This window comes from Heterodontus francisci, chromosome 9, assembly GCF_036365525.1.
Source record: "Heterodontus francisci isolate sHetFra1 chromosome 9, sHetFra1.hap1, whole genome shotgun sequence".
NCBI lineage: Eukaryota > Metazoa > Chordata > Chondrichthyes > Heterodontiformes > Heterodontidae > Heterodontus > Heterodontus francisci.
The window spans coordinates 10,594,162-10,616,656 of record NC_090379.1 but is presented as its reverse complement, the minus strand read 5'-3'; the positions used below and the strand labels follow the sequence as shown (position 1 = coordinate 10,616,656).

Genomic DNA, 22,495 nt, shown 5'->3' with positions numbered 1-22,495 from the left:
TGTTGTGTGGCACTATCACCGTGCTAAATGGGATAGATTTCGAACAGATCTAGCAATGCAAAATTGGGCATCCATGAGGCGCTGTGAGCCATCAGCAGCAGCAGAATTGTACTCAACCATCATCTGTAACCTCATGGCCCAGCATATCCCCCACTCTACCATTACCATCAAGCCGGGAAACCAACACTCGTTCAATGAAGAGTGCAGGAGGGCATGCCAGGAGCAGCACCAGGTATAACTCAAAATGAGAACAAAGAACAAAGAAAATTACAGCACAGGAACAGGCCCTTTGGCCCTCCAAGCCTACGCCGATCCAAATCCTCTATCTAAATCTGTCGCCTATTTTCTAAGGGCCTGTATCTCTTTACTTCCTGCCCATTCACGTATCTGTCTAGATACATCTTAAAAGACGCTATCGTGCCTGTGTCTACCACCTCCGCTGGCAAAGCGTTCCATGCACCCACCACCCTCTGCGTAAAGAAATTTCCACGCATATCCCCCCTAAACTTTTCCCCTTTCACTTTGAACTCGTGTCCCCTTGTAATTGAATCCCCCACTCAGGGAAAAAGCTTCTTGCTATCCACCCTGTCTATACCTCTCATGATTTTGTACACCTCAATCAGGTCCCCCCTCAACCTCCGTCTTTCTAATGAAAATAATCCTAATCTACTCAACCTCTCTTCATAGCTAGCGCCCTCCATACCAGGCAACATCCTGGTGAATCTCCTCTGCACCCTCTCCAAAGCATCCACATCCTTTTGGTAATGTGGCGACCAGAACTGCACGCAGTATTCCAAATGTGGCCGAACCAAAGTCCTATACAACTGTAACATGACCTGCCAACTCTTGTACTCAATACCCCGTCTGATGAAGGAAAGCATGCCGTATGCCTTCTTGACCACTCTATTGACCTGCGTTGCCACCTTCAGGGAACAATGGACCTGAACACCCAAATCTCTCTGGACATCAATTTTCCCCAGGACTTTTCCATTTACTGTATAGTTCACTCTTGAATTGGATCTTCCAAAGTGAATCACCTCGCATTTGCCCTGATTGAACTCCATCTGCCCTGATTGAACTCCATCTGCCATTTCTCTGCCCAACTCTTCAGTCTATCTATATTCTGCTGTATTCTCTGACAGTCCCCTTCAGTATCTGCTACTCCACCAATCTTATTGTCAACCTGCTGAAGTTACAACCCAGGACTACTTGCCTGCCAAATTGCATAAGCAGCATGCAATAGACAGAGCTAAGCGATCCCATAAGCAAATCAGTTCCAAGCTCTGCAGATCTGCCACAACCAGTCGTGAATGGTGGCGGACAATGAAACAACTAACTGAAGGAAATAAAAACAAGAAATGCTGGAACCACTCAGCAGGACGCTTCTTCGGAAGGGTCACTGACCCGAAACGTTAATTCTGCTTCTCTTTCCACAGATGCTGCCAGACCTGCTGAGTGGTTCCAGCATTTCTTGTTTTTATTTCAGATTTCCAGTATCCGCAGTATTTTGCTTTTAACTAACTGGAGGAGGTGGCTCTACAAATATCCCCATCCTCAATGATGGGGGAACCCAGCACATCAGTGCAAAATACAAGGCTGAAGCATTTGCAACAATCTTCAGCCAGAAGTGCCGAGTTGATGATCCATCAAGTCCTCAGCATCACAGATGCAAGTCTTCAGCCAATTCGATTCACTCCGCATGACGTTAAGAAACGACTGAAGGCACTGAATAACATAGGAACATAGAAAATAGGAGCAGGAGTAGGCCATTTGGCCCTTCCAGCCTGCTCCGCCATTCATTATGATCATGGCTGATCATCCAACTCAGTAGCCTGTTCCCACTTTTGTCCCATACCCAAGAGCTATATCTAACTCCTTCTTGAAAAGAGACAATGTTTTGGCCTCAACTGCTTTCTGTGGTAGCAAATTCCACAGGCTCACCACTCGCTGGGTGAAGAAATTTCTCCTCATCTCAGTCATGAAAGGTTTACCCAGTATCCTTAGACTATGACCCCTGGTTCTGGACTCCCCCACCATCAGGAACATCCTTCCTGCATCTACCCTGTCAAGTCCCAATAGGATTTTACAGGTTTCTATGAGATCCCCCCCTCACTCTTCTGAACTACAGCGAATATAATCCTAACCGACTCAATCTCTCCTCATACGTCAGTCCTACCATCCTAGGAATCAGTCTGGTAAACCTTCGCTGCACTCCCTCTACAGCAAGAACATCCTTCCTCAGATGAGATCACCAAAACTGCACACAATATTCCAGGTGTGGCCTCACCAAGGCCCTGTATAATTGCAGCAAGACATCCCTGGCCCTGTACTCGAATCCTCTCACTATGAAGGCCAACATACCATTTGCCTTTTTTAACTGCCTGTTGCACCTTCAAGCATACCTTCAGCGACTGGTATACGAGAACACCCAGGTCTCGCTGCATATTCCCCTCTCAGTTTATAGCCGTTCAGATAATAATCTGCCTTCCTGTTTTTGCTACCAAAGTGGATAACCTCACATTTATCCACATTATACTGCATCTACCATGCATTAGCCCACTCACTCAACTTGTCCAAATCACCCTGAAGCCTCTTGCATCCTCCTCACAACTCACCCTCCCACCCAGTTTTGTGTCATCTGCAAATTTAGAGATATTACATTTAGTTCCCTCATCTAAATCATTAATGTATATTGTGAATAGCTGGGGTCCTAGCACCGATCCCTGCGGTACCCCACTAGTCACTGCCTGCCATTCGGAAAAAGACCCATTTATCCCAACTCTTTGATTCCTGTCCGCCAACCAATTTTCTATCCATCGCAATACACTACCCCCAATCCCACGCGCTTTAATTTTACATGCTAATCTCTTATGTGGGACTTTGTCAAAAGCCTTCTGAAAGTCCAAATAAACCACATCCACTGGCTTTCCCCTCATCAACTCTACTAGTTACATCCTCAAAGAATTCTAGTAGATTTGTGAAGCATCATTTCCCTTTCGTAAATCCATGCTGGCTCTGCCCGATTCTACCACTGTTCTCCCAGTGCTCTGCTATAAAATCTTTGATAATGGACTCGATTTTCCCCACTACCGACATCAGGCTGACTGGTCTATATTTCCCTGCTTTCTCTCTACCTCCCTTTTTAAATAGTGGGGTTACATTAGCTACCCTCCAATCTGTAGGAACTGTTCCAAAGTCTATAGAATCTTGGAAGATGACCAATGTATCCACCATTTCTCGGGCCACTTTCTTAAGTACTCTGGGATGCAAAGGCTATGGTCCCGACAACATTCCGGCAATAGTACTGAAGACCTGTGCTCCAGAACTGGCCGCACCCCTCGCCAAGTTGTTCCAGTACAGCTACAACACTGGCATCTACCCAGTAATGTGGAAAATTGCCCAGGTATGTCCTGCACACAGAAAGCAGGTCAAATCCAACCCGGCCAATTACCACCCCATTAGTCTATTCTCAATCATCAGTAAAGTGATGGAAGGTGTCGTCGACAATGCTATCAAGTGACACTTGCTTAGCAATAACCTGCTCAGTGATGCTCAGTTTGGGTTCTGCCATGGCCACTCAGCTCCTGGCCTTGGTTCAAACATGGACAAAAAAGCTGAACTCAAGAAGTGAGGTGAAAGTGACGGCCCTTGACATCGAGGCAGCATTTAACCGAGTATGGCATCAATGAACCCTAGCAAAACTGAAGTTAATGGGAATCAGGGGGAAAACTCTCCACTGGCTGAAGTCATACCTAGCGCAAAGGAAGGTGGTTGAGGTTGCTGCAGGTTAATCATCGCAGCTCCAGGACATCACTGCAGGAGTTCCTCAGGGTAGTGTCCTAGGCCCAACCATCTTCAGCGGCTTCATCAATGACTTTCCTTCAATCATAAGGTCAGAAGTGGGGATGTTCACTGATATTCAGCACCATTCGCAACTCCTCAGATATTGAAGCAGTCCATGTAGAAATGCAGCAAGACCTGGACAATATCCAGGCTCGGGCTGATAATTGGCCACTAACATTTGCACCACACAAGTGCTAGGCAATGACCATCTCCAACAAGAGAGAACCTAACCATCTCCCCTTGACCTTCAATGGCATTACCATCGCTGAATCCCCCATTATCAACAACCTAGGGGTTACCATTGACCAGAAACCAAACTGGAGTTGCCATATAAATACCGTGGCTACAACAGCAGGTCAGAGGCTAGGAATCCTGCGGCCAGTAACTCACCTCCTGACACCCCAAAGCCTGTCCACCATCTACAAGGCACAAGTCAGGAGTGTGATGGAATACTCTTGCCTCGATGGGTGCAGCTCCAACAACACTCAAGAAACTCGACACCATCCAGGAGAAAACAGCCCGCTTGATTGGCACCCCATCCACCACCTTAAACATTCACTCCCTCCACCACCAACACACAGTGGCAGCAGTGTGTACCATATACAAGATGCACTGCAGCAACACACCAAGGTTCCTTACACAGCACCTTCCAAACCCACGATCTCTACCACCTAGAAGGGCAAGGGCAGCAAATGCTTGAGAACACCACCACCTGCAAGTTCCCCTCCAAGCCACACACCATCCTGACTTGGGAACTATATCACCGTTCCTTCAATGTCGTGGGTCAAAATCCTGGAACTCCCTTCCTAACATGGACTGTAGTGGTTCAAGAAGGCAGTTCACCACTACCTTTTCAAGGGCAATTAGGGATGGGCAATAAATGACCTAGCCAGCGATGCCCACATCCCATGAATGAATAAAAAAAATTGCTGCAGGAGTTCCTCCGGATAGTGTCCTAGGCCCAACCATCTTCAGTTGCTTCATCGATGATCTTTCATCCATCATAATGTCAGGAGTGACGATGTTCACTGATGATTGCACAGTGTTCAGTACCATTCGCGACTCCTCAGATACTGAAGCAGTCCACACCCGCATACAGCAAGACCTGGACAACATTCAGGCCTTGGCTGATAAGTGGCAAGTAACATACGTGCCACACAAGTGCCACGCAATAACCATCTCTCTGAAGAGAGAGAATCTAACCATTGCTCCATGATATTTAATGGCATTACCATTGCTGAATCCCCCACGATCAACATCCTTAGGGTTACCATTGACCAGAAACTTATCTGGAACAGCAATATAAATACTGTAGCTACAAAAGCAGGTCAGAGAATGAGAATTCTGTGGCGAGTAACTCACTCACCGACTCCCCAAAGCCTTTGCAGATGGTACAAAACTTGAAAGTATTGCGAACTGAGGATAGTGATAGTCTTCAAGAGTATAGATACAAAGGCTGGTGGAATGGGTTGGTAAGATACAGGTGAAATTTAATGCAGAGAATTGACATGTGATACATTTTGCTAAGAAGAACGAGAAGAAGCATTATAAAGTAAAATATACAATTCTAAAGGGGGTGCTGGAGCAGAGGAACCTCAAAGATATATGTGCACAAATCATTGAAGGTGGTAGGTAGTTTGAGAAAGTGTTTAAAAAGGCATATGGGATTCTTGGCTTTATAAATAGAGGTAGAGAGTACAAAACCAAAGAAGTTACGCTGAACCTTTATAAAACACTGGTTTGGCCTCAACTGGAGTACTGCATCCAATTCCAGGCACCGCAATTTGGGAAGAATGTGAAAGGTTTGGAGAGGGTGCAGAAAGATTTACAAGAATAGTTCCAGGGATGAGGAATTTCAGTTACGAAGATAGATTGCAGAAGCTGGGGTTGTTTTCCAAGATGGAGAGGAGATTTGATAGATGTTCAAAATCGTGAGGGGTCTGGTACAGAGTAGATAGGGAGAAACTGTTCTGATTGGCAGAAGGTTCGAGAACCAGAGGATACCGATTTAAGGTGTTTGGCAAAAGAAGCAACGGCGACATGACGAAAATCTTTTTTTTAACCCAGCAAGTGGTTAGGATCTGAAATGCACTGCCTGAGAGGGTGGTGGAAGCAGATTCAATTATGGCTTTCAAAACGGAATTGGTTAAGCACCTGAAGAGAAAAAAACTGCAGGGCTACGGGGAAAGGACAGGGGACTGGGACTAGCCAATTTGCTCTTGCAAAGAGCCGGCACTGGCATGACAGGGTGAATGGCCTCCTTCTGTGTTGTAATCATTCTTCCATCATCTACAAGGCACAAATCAGGAGTGCGATGGAATACTCTCCACTAGCCTGGATGAGTGCAACTCCAACAACGTTCAATTGGCTTAACACCACCCAAGACAAAGCAGCCCACTTGAGAATACTTGAGAAGGTGGTGGTGAGCTGCCTTTTTGAACCGCTGCAGTTCCTGGGGTGTGGGTAGGAAGGGAGTTCCAGAATTTTGACCCAGCAACAGTGAAGGAACGGCGATATCGTTCCAAGTCAGGATGGTGTGTGGCTTGGAGGGGAACTTGCAGGTGGTGGTGTTTTGCTGCCTTTGTCCTTCTAGATAGTAGAGGTTGTGGGTTTGGAAGGTGCTGTCGAAGGAGCCTTGGTGAGTTGCTGCAGTACATCTTGTAGATGGTACACACTGCTGCCACTGTGTGTCGGTGGTAAAGGGAGTGAATGTTGAAGGAGTGTACAGAAGGTTAAAGAGGTGATCCAATACAGCCATTCAGAATTGAGATGTTTCATCAAGGTAAATAGGGAAAAACAACTTCCACTGATCAGTGTGTTGGTAACTAGAAAGCATAAATTCAAGATGATTAAAAAATAAAGGGAGAACTCAAGAGCTTTTATGCTTAAATGTAGAGGGTTGTTTGGACATGGAAAGCCCTATCAAAACAATAGTGAAAGCAAAATTTATAATAGCTTTTAAAAGGGAAGGGAAATGGACCTAGCTCTTTTAGAGAGTCATCATAGGTGTGATGAGCCAAATGGCCTGTCCTGTTGCACTGATTCTAATTATACAATGTAGAAAGACAACTTTCAAAATAAATGTTTGCTGGTGGAGCTTAAATCTATAGTGGACTGTTTGATTAGTAAATTTCCACCCCTTTTTTAGACTTAGCTCAAAAGAAACTTTTCGCAGAAATTGACATAACATGCAGGAAGTCTGGTACTCAGAGAAAACTAGATTTTTATTTTCAGCAGCAATTGACACCCATGACCTTTAGAAATGGCACACTTAGCAGGATACAGTCACACAGACATCACTCAAAAACAAGCAGCTGGAAAGAAATAGCCAGGTCACTGAAGATTAATGAATACCCACAATCACAAACTAATTATGAAGTAAATATATGTTGTCTGTAGGATATAAATGTAAGATTTCCAAATCTTGGCATAATCTTAAAAGCATATTGGATCAATTGTCACTTTTTAACATTCGCAACAATGTGCCTAGCGACAAGGACAATGGCGAAGGAAAAAAGCACTTTATCAAGTCATAGAGAAGGTTCATTGGCATTACAGAATATCCTATGTCATATCAGTTTGGAAGTTTAAGTAACAGTTTTACTGATAAATTGCCACTATTCTGTACCAAAATCCAAAATACTTGCCCGTTGCACAAATGCCCTCTATTAATTTGGCTAAATTTTTTTCAATCTTAGGATTTATGCAGTACTGGCCAGAGATACTGGCAGTATTTAATGCCCACCCTCGTTGCTGTGAGGGAATTAAGAGTTAACTACATAATGTGGGACTGAAGTAATGTGTAGACTTGACTGTGTAGAGGTGACACATTCCGTTAACAAAGGACATCACTGCTACTTTGCTTTAAGTGATAATCTGGCAGGTTACATAGTCATTTTCTGCTGTTATTTTACAAATCAGAAGATTTACTGTATTCAATTTCATAAATTGAAATGGTGGGATTTAAACTCACAACCTTGAGCTGCTAAAACAGTTTCATTACACTACACCAACATTCCCTTAAATCCAGCCCAGAAAAACATATATTCAGAAAAAAAAAAACCCTCCTCTTAGGACTTTTGCCTCCACTACTCGATCTGGGAGTCCATTCCACTTATTGATCACTCTTTCTGTGGAAACTGTCCTGATCTTAATCCTAAATTTGCCTTTGACTAGTTTGAACCTGTGGCCATTTGTGCTACACTTGAAATTAAATTTGTAGTATTTTATTGGGATTACCTTTTCCATACTGCTGACTATAACTTATATCTGCAGAAGAACAACTTTCAGATGCCACAAAAGAAAGACGAACTTGAATTTATTTAGCATCCTTCATGATTTATCCCAAAGCATTTTTACCGCTAATGGAAATTTTTTTTGAAGTGTAGTTAATGTTGTAGTGCAGGGTAAGGATGAAAAGACCAAAACTAACTACAGTGGGATCTGCAGCTTCACCTTACAAGTCAGAGGAGTTTCCATCATTAAAAGTAGGTCTGTTCAGCAACAGTACAATGCTTACAAAGTACATTACTGTGTTTTATTTTAAACCAACTTTCAGAATCTTAAATGCAATAACGTATGTACCACAAACACAGTAGTCTGAATCTGATGATAATCATTTACATTGAGTCAAATGGAAATTTAGACTTAAATTTGTGAAGTGCTTTCTGAATAATGGTCAGATCTACTGTAACATTTTTGCTTTGTGATACTCACCTGGCATATCTTTTCCCATATTTCATCACAGCCTGCTTTTTCTTGAAAGCTAAGGGCCAAGTCATAGTTTTCTGCTTCTGACCACACAATCAATGTATCCTAAAATGTATCAAAAATTGGAAAATCAATAAAATTAAGAGCACAAATATTAACACACCAACACCATCAAACCACTTTGCCCTCTTCACACATACCAAAATGGGCATGATATTTATTCTCAGGAAAAATTAAGGGACACAGTAGACAATGCTAGAAATATCAATGAAACAGTAGTCCTGTAAGCAATACAAAAGATCATCTCTGCTCTTTCAGACTGTTTCCCAACACCTCAGTTAACAGATTCTCCTTCAGCTGGACAGTCAACAAGTTAGTCAATTTCTCCAACCCCCCCCCCCCCCCCCCCCCCCCCCCCCCCCCCCATCACCTCAAATGTTCTCCCCAAAAGAGAGTGATTCTTAAGGTACAGATCAACATGTAGCAGCAGCGCTCTCGAAGCATCTTATTCATCTGACTGTCCATCATGTGCAAGCCTTAGAAAACTATTCAACTGTGCAGGACAGAAAAACTGAGAATCATCATAATTTGACAAATTATTGCCCTCCACAGTTGTTTTTTTGGGGGGTTTCTTTCCTCCCCACTCTTTACTCCCACCCTCAAAATTCTTTTTTGAAAACAACATACACATAGAAACAGGTCTTCTCAGCCATAAACTATCCACCTAGACTCTAAGCGATAGGATAGTTGAGCGTCAAGTGACACTCCCCTGCTTACCTAACTATGGTCCATAAATTAACCAAATGTGACAGTGCGGACAGAAGATCATCGAACTGAAACATTAACTGTTCCTTTCTCCGCAGATGCTGCCTAGCCTGCTGAGTATTTTCAGCATTTTTTGCTTTTATTTAAATGTGACAATTCCTTTCTTGTATGTTAACTTGTTTAGTGAATTAAGTGAATAATGCAAATAGATTAAAAATAATTCTACGCTTTACTATTTTTTTCCACAATTCAATCACAGACATAACAGATTCAACTAACTACAAGGAAATTCCTTTCCCGGAATAAATAAAAGTAATAATGGGTTAAAAGAAATAACTTTAAGTGGGTAATCTGAAAAAAGTGTTATTTTACCAGACAACTGTTGCTTTTTGTCTAACTGAACTGGAACACATTTGCTGTGTTGTCTGTGCATTACGACTTTTTACATTACAAACAGGATAACGTTTTTTCTTTAAATATGGGTGCGGAGGGGGTGAGGAAATTTAATTTTTCAGTGGGATTATTTTCTTTCCAACAATAATTCAGTTTGAAGATGAATTTTCTTTATTCTTCATGCCTTTTGCTTTTTAAAAAAAAAATGAAAGCCTAAAAGGACTGTGCAAATAATAGTGATAGACACAGTGTAGGTCACTAATTATATAGTTACAATGATACTTCAGAAATGAACTTAAATATATGTAGGTGTGATATGAAAGAAATTCAGGAGAGTTAGCTGTGCACCTGGCTAGCAACAGGAAATAATTCACAAGACAGTCTTGTGTAGTAGTCAAATGCCTTGCCAAGCCATCTTAAATTTCTGCTCATTTTCTGAGTATTCCTTTTAACTTACTTTTACTTTGACTTAGTGATTCTTCACCTATTCTACTGTAGTCTTCCTTATCCTCCACCTAGTCTTCCCAATATATCTGACAGAGTCCATCAGAACCAAACTTATTAACTACCTGGGCAATTCTTTCAGACACAAATATAAAATATGGATATATTTTCCTCTGCTTTCTGCTCTAGTTAACTAAGCACATATAGAAGCAACGAACATCCATGGTATTTAAGAAAAGTATTTCCAGGAAACCGTACTAAAATATTACCTTTGAAAATATCACTCCACTGCAAAATTGCAGACAATTAATGTTAGTAGTGACAAAGGCACACAAACATATTAGTCAACTACAAGTTTTCTGTAGGCTAAATAGACCCGGTGCTATTTCCACCAAGTTAAAACATATAACTAATAATCTGCACATGAAACTGTAATAATGGGAAGTTAGATTAACGATTAGTTTCTCTATTAAGCCATTTCGTTCCCCACTACAATGTTTGAATATATCTGTCTATAGTAAGTTTAATTAATTCCACACACGCATGAGCAATTATGCAAATCTTCAGATGGCTCTGAAGTTAACAGTAATCCATTTTGCACTGTACAGTGCACCATAGTAGCAATACTTAGTACAACATTGGAGGCTAGAACAGCAGAATAATAAAGCATGCTTATCATCTTATAAAGAATGTATAATTTGTTCTGTGTAATGGAGATAGCAATCTGACCAAAACTGCTTCCCCGTAGCCACCAGCAGTTTAAAAATACAAAACAGCTGTGCACTCACTCTCAGAAGTGCATGGCTGTATCCATAGCAACTCACTATGACTGCCCACTTAGCATCGAGAGAAAAAAAATGCGCTAGTGCTACACAGCCGATCAAAACCAGCATCCAAATTAAAATCAAACTTTCAAACTAAGTTCTCATGTACCAAAAAAATCTGGCATTACAACAATCAGTAATCAGGGTCTACTGACTAAAAGCATATCATTTTCTTTGGTGGGGGTGAAGGGTAAATGTAGGAAATGTTAACAAAGCTGCATTTAATGCATTGCCTTAGCTGCCATGAGAAGGTGTTGCAATAGAAAATGTTTTTACAACTGTGAGAGTTGCTAGGCTACTTCAAGAAACAGAGAATCAACATGTAGCATATGGTGTGGGATGGGTTTTCTTGGCTGAAGGACGTTTCTAAACCAGCTAGACGTGAACAATAAACCAGCAATATTTGTGGATTTTTTTCCCCCTTGTGCCAGCACACAAATGGCCAGATTTACTGAATTCAGTTTCACAACTTGCCATGGTAGGATTTGAACTCACATCTTCTGGGTTTCTATTTAAGCACCATACTGTACCAGTTTAAATATCATGTACAAAAGTAAATATGAACATATTAGTTGATGACTTCAAATAAGCATGAGTTAATGGCTCTCTATTCAAACACAACTTTATAGGCAGAATCTGCATCCAATATCTGCACACTGATTGTTATTTGCCAAAATGAAGTTAAAATGAAGTTTAAATCAAGATTAATGCCCACAATTAAAAATTAGGATGGAGCTTTTATGTGGTGTCAGAATGACTGAATGGTCTGGAATCCCCCCAACCTTAGTTACTCCACTACAAATTAACAGCAAGCTGAGGCCTGTTTCTTCTCACAGGGTGGGGAGCGTGGATGAGCCATGATTTTCCATCTACAGATTTCCCACCAGTGAATTCCAGATCAACAACCTACATTTATATCGAGACTTTAAGGTAGTAAAACAACCCAAGGCACTCCACAGAAGCATCATCACACAAAATGTGACACCAAGCCACATTAACAGCTTTTAAGGCAGATGACCAAAAGTTTGGTCAAAGAGGTAGGTTTTGTGGCGTGCCTTAAAAAGTCCAGAGGTGAATTAGAAATAGGACTAGCAGTAAGCACACTTTCCCCAGGCTTTCTCCTCTATTCAATAAGATCATGGCTGATCTTCGACTTCAATACTACTTTTCAGCCTGATCCTCATATCCCTTGATTCCCCTAGAGTCCAACAAGCTATCTAACACAGCCTTGAATATACTCAATGACTGAGCATCCATAGTTCTCCGGGATAAAGATTCACACCTCTTTAAGTGAAGAAATTTCTCATCTCAGTCTTAAATGATAGGGCCCTTTATCCTGAGACTATGCCCCTAGTTCTAGACCCTTCAGTCAGGAGAAACAACCTCTCAGCATCTACCCTATCAAGTCCCCTCAGTATCTTATATGTTTCAATGAGATCACTTCTCATTCTTCTAAACGTCACAGAGCATAGGCCCAAATTACTCAACCTCTCTTATCAAGACAACTCTCTTATTCCTGGAATTAATCTAGTGACCCTCTGCTGCACTGCTTCCAAGTCAAGTATATCCTTCTTTAGATAAGGAGGCCAAAACTGTGCACAACACTCCAGATGTGATCTCTCCCAAGCCCTGTACAATTGTAGCAAGAGCTCCTTTATCTAATACACCAGCCCTCTTGCAATAAAGGCCAACATGTCATTTGTCTCTTTAACTGCTTGCTGTACTAACTTTGTTTTTCTTGTACGAGGATACCCAAATCTCACTGAACATCAAGATTTTTTTTAAAAATCTACTTTTCTATTCTCTCTACCATTGTGAATAACCTGGCATTTCCCAACATTGTACTCCATCTGCCACCTTCTTGCCCACTCACTTAAGCTGTTGATATCTCTTTGTGTCCTTGTCACAGTTTACTGTCCCACCTAGCTTGTATCATCAGCAAACTTGGCTATATTACTCTAGGTACATTTATCCAAGTCATTAATATAGAATGTAATTAGCTGAGGTCCCAGCACTGATCCTTTTGGCACTGCACTAGTTACAGCCTGCCAACTTGAAAATGCCCTGTTTATCCCTACTTTCTGTTTTCTGTCAGTTAACCAATCCTCCAATATATTACTCCCAATCCCATGAGCCCTATCTTTGCAATAGCCTCTTATATGGCACCTTGTCAAATGCCTTTTGGAAAATCATATATACTGGTTCTCCTTTATCTGTTAGTTATATCCTCAAAAGAAAACTCCAATAAATTAGTCAGACACAATATCCCTTTCATAAAACCATGTTGATTTTGCCTCATATTATGACTTTCTAACTGCCTTGTTAACACATCCTTAATAATAGATTCCAGCATTTTCAGTCTACTGGAAGCATTCTACAATCGAGGAAATTCTGGAAGACCACAAGCAATGTACCCAGCATCTCTGCAGCCACCTCTTTTACAACCCAAGGATACAAGCTATCCGATTCAGGAAACTTGAAGGCTTTTAATCCCATTAGTTTCTCTAGTACTTTTTCTCTCTTGATACGAATTACTCAATTCCTCACTCTCATCAGCCCCTTCGTTCCCATTATTTTGGTATGCTTTGTGTGCCTGTTACTTTAGGGAAAGAATTCCAAAGTATTCCGTTCGTCATGTTTGCTAGTAATAAACTAGGCAGCTGAAAGGATGGCTGCCAATGGTGGAGCATTAGAAATCAGGGATGTACAGGGAGGGGCGCAGCTATCTCGCAGGGCTGGAAGAGATTATAGAGATAGAAAGGGACAAGGCCTGGGAGGGATTTGAACATGAGGATAACAGTTTTGAAATTGAGGTGTTGTCAGACCAGGAGTTAAATGTAGGTCAGCCCTGCAATACTGTCACACTGCCAAACCATAATATACATTTATCTAGGGTCCTTACCTGTTGTTTTTGATAGGCTGTATTAGGATTTATTTTAGATTCAAGAAGAAGAGAACCTAAAAGAGAAAAGAACATTAGACGATAAGGCGGCCATTCACGTCATCAAAAAAGATCTTTTAAAAACTGTCTTCTTCAGCTACAAAACATTCTTTTCCTAAAGGCAGTGGCTTATACTGGTAGATACTTCCTCAGATCCCTCTAGCCACTTTCCAAATCCATAACTTCACCCATGACCTATGCAATGAATAGTGCCAGCTATTTAATTGTACAGTCTATTCATGTCCTTCCTCAAATCCATATTTGCACATTCTAGCAAGGAATGTTGAAAAATGAAGATGAGTGGGAATCTTGACTGATTTTTCCCTCCCTGGCCCAGAGCACTAATACCATCTGCAGCGTCCCAACTGCTGCTCTGGGAGAGGTTAGCTAACTCAGCAGAGAGCAGGGTTTGAACCTAGGGGCTTCCTGTCTGTACGCTTCAGTACCACCTGACGCATTAGATTCCAAAGTTCAGCCTTAAAAAAGGCACAGTGGGAAGAAACACTCATGACTGAGCAATTTCTTCTACTGAATTACCAGTAACAGACATTGGGAAGCTACAAAACAGAACTTTCCAAATTTGAAAGACTCACATATACCTTTATAATAATGACAAAAATGTGATAGAACATGAAAAATTACTACAATTCTTTGATCCTTTTCTTTGAATAATGTTTCTTTGTCTCATCCTTTTTAAAAAAGATCTAATCTAGTCCTTAGCATCTTCTCTCCACCCAAGGGACAGAGTTGCACAACAAGAGTTGCGCTGAGCCACTTCCCCTCTCCCAGTGCAACCAATCTGGTTTCAACATAAATTGATGATCAGCTCCTATTACATAATGCATTCTTGTTTCCCTTGACAGTAAACAGAAGCCAGGAAAGCAAAGTTCACCAGTCACAGGATAAAGGAGTACCCTTCCTGCAGAGTGGAAAATCCAGGAAGTGCAAAAGAATAAATCGTTACATTTTAGTAATAATTCCCAAAACACCAATACCTCCTTTAATGGACAACTGGCTAGTTGGATTTGACAGTAAACATTTTGGATTGCTGTGTGTTCCACAATTGCAGAGGATTACCTACTCAAACCGATCTTGTAACCATGAGCTCTATCTTTCAGCCAATTTCTTTTTTATCCCCCCCACCAGCTTTTGCTGGGGTACAGTTCCAAACCTCTGGCACACCACCCAAAAGCTATTCCTCATAATTAAAGAAAGAAACTTCAAGAAAGAGTGGTAAAGGAGGAAACTTGTTGTCACTAAAACAGATTTGGATAGGACAACAGCAAAGGATAAAGCACATGATAAAAAGTGCTAAATGATTAAGTTTCCAGCAAAAATATGGTAGACACAGTCCAGTACAACTATGTATGACACTACACCTTGATTAGAAGTACTGCAGATGGGAGTATAATTTAAATGGTCAGAAAATAAACACAAAATGAAGTGATTTAGAGGACCAAGTCATGAGAAGCTAACTCGCAGGTACAAAAAATATCCAAGAAGGCTAATGGAATAAAAGCAAAATACTGCAGATGCTGGAATTCTGAAATAAAAACAAGAAATGCTGGAAATACTCAGTGGGTCTGGCAGCATCTGTGGAGAGAGAAGCAGAGTTAACGTTTCAGGTCAGTGGCCCTTCATCAGAATTGGAAAATGCTAGAAATGTGATAGGTTTTAAGCAAATAAAGCGGGGTTAGGGCAAGAGATAACAAGAGGTGTTGATAGGACAGAGGGTCTAGAGAATAACTGACCAGAAGGTCATGGAACAAAGGCAAACGGTATGTTAATGGTGTGCTGAAAGACAAAGCATGAGTACAGAGAGGGTGTTAATTAACAGAAAAATGAACAGCCTTGGTCCAAAGCACAAACATGAAAAAAAGTGGGTAGGCACATGGTTAAAAAAAGAATGATGAAACAAACTAAAATAAAACAAATAAAAAAATAACTAAAAACAAAAATAAAAAGGGAGCCCATCATGCTCTAAAATTATTGAACTCAATGTTCAGTCTGCAGCTTGTAGGTTAATGGAATACTTGGCTTCATTATAAGTAGCTTAGAATATAAAAGCAATAAAGTACCACTACAATTATGCATAGTGAGACTACATTTGGAATACTGTATTCAGTTGGGATACCCCAACTTAGAAAAGATATACTTATCTTGGGGAAAGACTGGCAGTGATTCACCAAGATAATATTTGGAATGAAGGAACTGAGCTATGCTGAAAGGCTCGAGTTACACTCCCTGGAGGTGAGGTGGTTAAGGATGCTGATACCATTGCAATATTGAAAATAATAAAAGGAAGTTGACAAGGTTACAAAAGAAACTATTTCTGGCAGGGAAATCCAGAGCATGGGAACATAATCATAGGCTGCTTAAGTGAATACAGGAAGAACTTCTTCACATAAAGGATTGTGAGTATGTGCAATACACTATCACAGAAAGCCATAATTTTAATTTTTTTTAAAAAGGCCTGAATTGCACAGAAAATACAACACGGAAACAGACTGTTCAGCCCAGACAGTTACATACTTCGGAAGTAACCAATATGGAGTAAACAGAGGATTGCTGTAACCAACAAAAAAGGCAGAGTATGCTTGATGAGCCGAACAGCTCACTCCTTTGAGCCTAGACAGAGTGGTGGCAGGTTATTTGACCACAGAGGGAATCACAGCCAAGACCAATCTGGTTTCTGCCTGAAGTCCATACAAGGATCCAAGCAAACAAATTTCATATTTTGGCATTTTTATTGCAAGTTACTTTGATAAAGATTAGCACTCCTCATTGAGGAACAAAGCCATGCAAACTAAGGTATCCCAGTCTGAATCTAAGTTCATGCCCTCCTCAACTAAGTTGGACTCAATGTCTCCCGCGCTTTAAGATGGAAGGAAAATAAAGTCAAGGCTCCCAACTCCTTTTTGTCAATGTTAATGAGGATAGAAGTCAGGTTTCACTGTCACACTCCCCAGCAGTCCAACAGCCCAACAGGCCCAATAAGTCCTTTCAAACCTTTGGAACCACATGTTGCTCGCTCATCCTGCCATCTAAGCTCACAAAGCCCAGGTAATTCGGTTCTATTTTTACAATATTTCTCAGTCATTGATTTGTCCTGTTTGAATTGAGAGAGCCTGGAGGCTTGGTGAGGGCTGCTCTTAACTACTGGACAAGTTCTTCAGTTCGCATCTGAAGTTTATAAGATAATGCAAACTATTGCTACACTGATTTAAACATTATATGTCACAGTCATAACAGACAGAAGCAGGCCATTGGGCCCATCGCATCCATGCTGACTCTCTGAAGAGCAATCCAATAAGTTCCATTCCCCCACTTTATCCCCATGGCCTCCAAGTTTACTTCCCTCAAGCGCCCATCCAATTTCCTTTTGAAAACATTGTTAGTCTCCACTTCCACCAACCTTGTAGGGAGTGTGTTCCAGGGCATTACCACTTGCTGCGTGAAAAAAGTTCTTCCTCACATCCCCCCCAGCATCTCTTGTGCAAAATTTTAAATCTGTGCCCCCTAGTTGTACAATCAGTTAATGGGAACAGATTTTCTCTATCTACCCTATGTAAACCTATCATAATCTTGTACACATCTACCAGATTTCCCCTCAACCTCCTTTGCTCCAGGAGGAACAACTCCAGCTTCTCCAACCTAACTTTGTAGCTAAAATCCCTTATCCCTGGAACTATTCTGGTAAATCTCTTCTGCACCCTCTCAAGGACCCTCACATCCTTCCTAAAGTGTGATTAGAAATGGACGTAATACTCTTGTTGTGGCCTAACTAAAGCTTTATAATGGTTCAACATAATATCCTTGCTTTTGTACTCAATGCCTCTATTTATGAAGCCTAAGATCCCATATGCTTTGCTAACTACTCTCTCAATATGCCCTGCCACCTTCAAAGATCCCCCAGGTCTCTTGGCCCCTGCACCCTCTTTAGACTGTACCATTTAGTCTATATTTTCTCTTTATCCCTTTTGCCAAAATGCAATACCTCACATTTCTCTGTATTAAATTCCATCTGCAACTTGTGTTCTGTTGCATTTGATCGTTATCATCCTCATTGTTTGCCTCACTGCAAGTTTGGTATCATCGGCAAATTCTGAAATTTTAATTTGTATTCCAATGTCCAAGTCATTTATATATATATATATCCGAGTGGTCCTAGCACTGATCCTTGGGGAACATGCTATGCATCTTTCTCTGGTCTGAAAAAACAACCATTTACTGCGACTCGCTGTTTTCTGTCCTTAAGCCAATTTTTTTTTTATCCAAGCTGATACTGATGTCCTATACAATGTACCTCATATTGTTAACCAGCCTTGTGCGGCACTTTGTTAAAGGCTTTCATAAAATCCATATAGGCAACATACTTTGCTTTCCCTTCCTGTTACTTCATCAAAAAAAATCTATTACATTAGTCAGGCGTGATCTTTTACAAATCCATTCTGGCTCTCCCTAATTAACTCAAACCTTCCCAACTGCTTGTTGATTTTTTTTCCCCCTGACTATTATTTCCAAAACTTTACCCAACTGAGTGGCTTTTAGTTACTAGGAATGTCTGCACCTTTGCTTGAATAAGGGTGTCACATTTGCCACTCTCCAATCTTCTGGCACGTCCCTTGCATCTACGGAAGACTGGAAGATTATGGCAAGCCCTTCTGCTATCTCCACTCCCATCAGCAACCTGGGACCAGGTGGTTTATCAACTCTAAGCATAGCCAGCCTTTCCACTACATCCTGCTCATCAATTTTCACCCATCCATTAGCTTGACCACCTCCGCTCCTCCTGATATTTTGTCAGCATCCTCTTCCTTACTAAACACTGATACAAAGTACTCATGAAGTATTCTAGCCTTGCCCTACGCTTCTAAGCACATATCACCCTCTTTGTCCCCAATAGGCCCCACCCCACCTTATTACCTGCTTACTATTTACGTGCTAGTGGAAAATTTTTGGGTTCCTTTCTATGTTAACTGTCATTCTATTCTCGGATTCTCTCTTTGTCAGTCTTATTTTCCTCTTCACTTCTCCTCTCAATTTACCGTAATTAGCCTGGTTCTCTCAAGAATTCACCTGACATGCATCTTCCATTCTCTTTTTGGTTTCATCATTCTCTCTACCTCCCATATCATCCAAGGAGCCTTGGCCTGGATTCCCTTACCTTTCTCCCTTGTTGAAATGTATCTAGCCTGTACTTGAAGCTTGAAGATTGCCCATTGCTCTGCTACAGATTTTCCTGTCAATCTTTGGTTCCATTTTACCCTGGATAGATCCTTTCTCATTCCACTGAAATTAGCCCTCTTCCAATTTAGTTCTACCTTAGATTGTTCCTTGTTCTTCTCCATCGCTTTCTAAACCTTCTGATACAATGGTCACTCTCACGCAAGTGTGTCCTCACAGAGACGTGGTCCACCTGGTGCACCTGATTCCCCAGCACCAGATCCAGCAATGTCTCCTTCCGAGTTGGACCGAAAACATACTGGTCAAGGAAGTTCTGTTGAACATATTACAGAAATTCCTTCCACTTCTTTCCATTTCTTCTAACATTATCCCAATCAACATTCGGGTTCCCCAATATCACCAATTCTTGCACTTCTCTGATTTCTTTGCAAATTTGCTCCTCTATATCTCTCACTATTTGGAGGCCGATAGAATACTTCGAGGAGCATGATCATCCCCTTTTTGCTTCTCAAACCTAACCAAATGGATTTGGTCCTTGCCCCCTCTTTCCAACACCACAATGTCCTCCCTAGTCAGTACTGCCATCCTACCTCCCTTTTTCCTTCCCTATCTTTTCTGAACACCTTTTAAGGGGATATGAGGATAGTGTGGGAAAAAGACATTGAAGTGGAAGATCAACAATGATCGTATTGAATGGCGGGGCAGGCTCGATGGAATGGCCTACTCCTGCTCCTATGTTCCTATGTATCCTTGAATATTAAGTGTCCACTCCTCACCATTTTTAAGCCTCGTCTCCGTTACTGGTGCAACATCATATTCCCACATGGCTATTTGTGTTTGTCGCTCACCAACCTTATTCGCCACACTTTGTGCGTTTACATTCATGCATTGTAAACCTGTCTTTCTATTCCTCATAATCCTGCTTAGTTTGCTCCTACCTAATATGGCACTTATTCCTGCTCTAGTACTATCCAACATTCCTTTATGCACCTTATTCCTCTTTTCTAATTCTACATGCTATTGCTTATCCCCTTGCCAATTTAGTTTAAATGGGGCACAGAAATCTTCATATGAACTTGTGCAGCCTATGAAAGTAAAAAGCTTGGATACTCTCTTGCCAACTATAATCTTACATCCCTGGCAACGTTTGATTTTTGTAAACTTTCTGTTTTTGTATTCTTTCTCTAAGGAGGTGCTCAAAAGCACACAAAATATTCCAATTGCACTTATTAACTTGTTTTTTTTTAAATACTTTTTTCAGTTTTAATGCCTAATATTGCCATAAGTGAATCAAAACAACAGCACGATAGTTATTTTTATAGTAGTTTCCTAATGACTGATGTGCCATCTAAAAACAGACTGCTACAGCACAACACTAACTGTTCCAAATAGGATGTTTGCACTGAAGAACTTGGCATTACTCAACAATCTAGCGTTTCAATTTTAATCCTGTAAATTCAGCTGATAATGCAATGACATCCTGCTGTTGGATTTGGAGTGAATGCAAGTCTATGGAGATGATTAAAAAAAGATTCACTGATATCGCAAATGGGAGACTTTGGTTATAAGCAGACTCGAGAAACCAAGGCACTTTTTATCCGAACAAATGTAAAGGGCAGATCTAACAGAGATGGTCAAATTTTTGAAAGATTTTGTTAAGGTAAAAACTATTTCCACTAGTCAGTGAGTTGTAAACTAGAGGGGAAAAGATCAAGAGGGAAGTTAGGAGTTTTTCTTTTAAATGCAGAGGGTTATTAGGGTATTGGAATGACCAAAGAAAACAGTGGTGGCTTCAGAATCTATCATTGCTTTTAAAAGGCAAGTACATAAAACATGAAAAAGAAAAACATTAAATGTACACAAAATGCAGGGGAATAGACAGCTTCAGAGATCTGCATAATGATGGAACACAGACACTTACTGTGCTCTGCTATAAGGCCCTATAATTCAAAGCCTCTGGGTATACAGCAAAGTAATGACAATACAGAGACAGTTAAATAAATAAATTAAAGTATTGGTGAACAAACTTTAATCCATTAACCCATTCTGAGATATAGGAGAATAAACAAAAGACACAAGTTTTCCAGCTGCAACAAGCTTAGGGTCAAAAATAATAGCACTCATGCAATAGAAACATTCAGTTGTCTTAACAACAAGCATTCGTTACAGAACCCAAGGAAGGAACATCATTAGATGACTATCGGCCCGATAGCCCATCCATAGCTTGTAAATTAATGGAAACCATTCTAAGGGGCATCAAAATTGGAGGAGCATCTATATGTTCTTCCTTAGTAAGGAACAGTCAAAATAGCTTTAGAAGGGAAAGTTGTACTCAATAAATCTTGAGTTTTTTTGTGGCACTGCAAATAAATTGGAGAGCAAAACATCCTATGATATTGCTTATTTTTATTTTCAAAAAATTTTTGACAGGCTCCCACACAAGAAACTACTGATGAAATTAAAATTCATGGGATCTAGGGTAGCATATTGGATTAGATATATTAAAAAAACTACTCTGAATTTAGTGAAGCCGGTGAGGGTCCCAGCGCTGGGCCGAAAAGGCAAGGGGGAACCCTGCCTCAGCCCAATGGAGCCCCCCTCCCGGGCACAATTCAACGGAGCTCGGGCACTTAATTGTCTGGCACCGGGGTCCAGGTCCCTTTAAGGTTGGGGATTCCGCTTCCCAGAGCTGCTGGCCCTTCAGAGGGCTGGCAGCTCCGTAGTATCAGCAGCACCACTGAAAGCAGTGGCCACAGCCAGTACTACACCAGGCCTGGGACCAGGATGTGCACTGGAGCCCTGGCCCCCAGATACGTGTGGCAGTGCCCTGGTGAAGTAGGGGTAGTCTTTGAGGTGGGGGCAGGGGGGCCTTTGCCAGCAGGGGCCATTCCATGGGCCACAGATTGCTCACGGAGGAGGTGCCCAATAAGGCAGGGAGGCCACCTAGTTTTACTGGGCAACCTCCCCTTGTGGCAGAAGCCCCCCTCACCCCCCGGCTACTCATGTAATTCCAGCTGTGGTGGGAAGAGGCCCTTAAGTAACCAATAATTGCCACTTAAAGACTTCAATTGGTCTCTGGGAAGGAAGGCTGTCTTCAGTCTTTCCTGGCAGGGTGACGGACATTCTGCCCCATCACCTTCCATCGCTATTCTATGGGCCCTCCACACCCCCACGCCTCCCTCGGACACTTTAAATTCCTTCCTGGTGGAAACCCACACGGTCACAGAGAGAACTTGCAAACTCCACACAGGCAGTACCCAGAACTGAACCCGGGTCGCTGGAGCTGTGAGGCTGCGGTGCTAACCACTGTGCCACCCATAAGTTATCTAAACTTAGACAGAACATTAGTTTAGCCCCAGCTAGAATGTACAATTCTGGGCACCACATT

General features: G+C 41.5%; 1 protein-coding gene across 3 annotated transcripts in view; it reads right to left on the bottom strand.

Annotated features, from left to right (window-relative positions):
• The window catches only part of smek1 (SMEK homolog 1, suppressor of mek1 (Dictyostelium)), a 135,955-nt gene that overhangs the window by 96,759 nt on the left and 16,701 nt on the right, over positions 1-22,495 (bottom strand). For all 3 annotated transcript variants that reach the window (XM_068038541.1, XM_068038542.1, XM_068038540.1), the window contains exons 2-3: positions 13,882-13,937; positions 8,560-8,658 (exon numbers count right to left, since the gene is read on the bottom strand). In XM_068038541.1, coding sequence (XP_067894642.1) covers positions 8,560-8,658; positions 13,882-13,937 — 155 coding nt within the window. The remainder of the gene's footprint in view (positions 1-8,559; positions 8,659-13,881; positions 13,938-22,495) is intronic.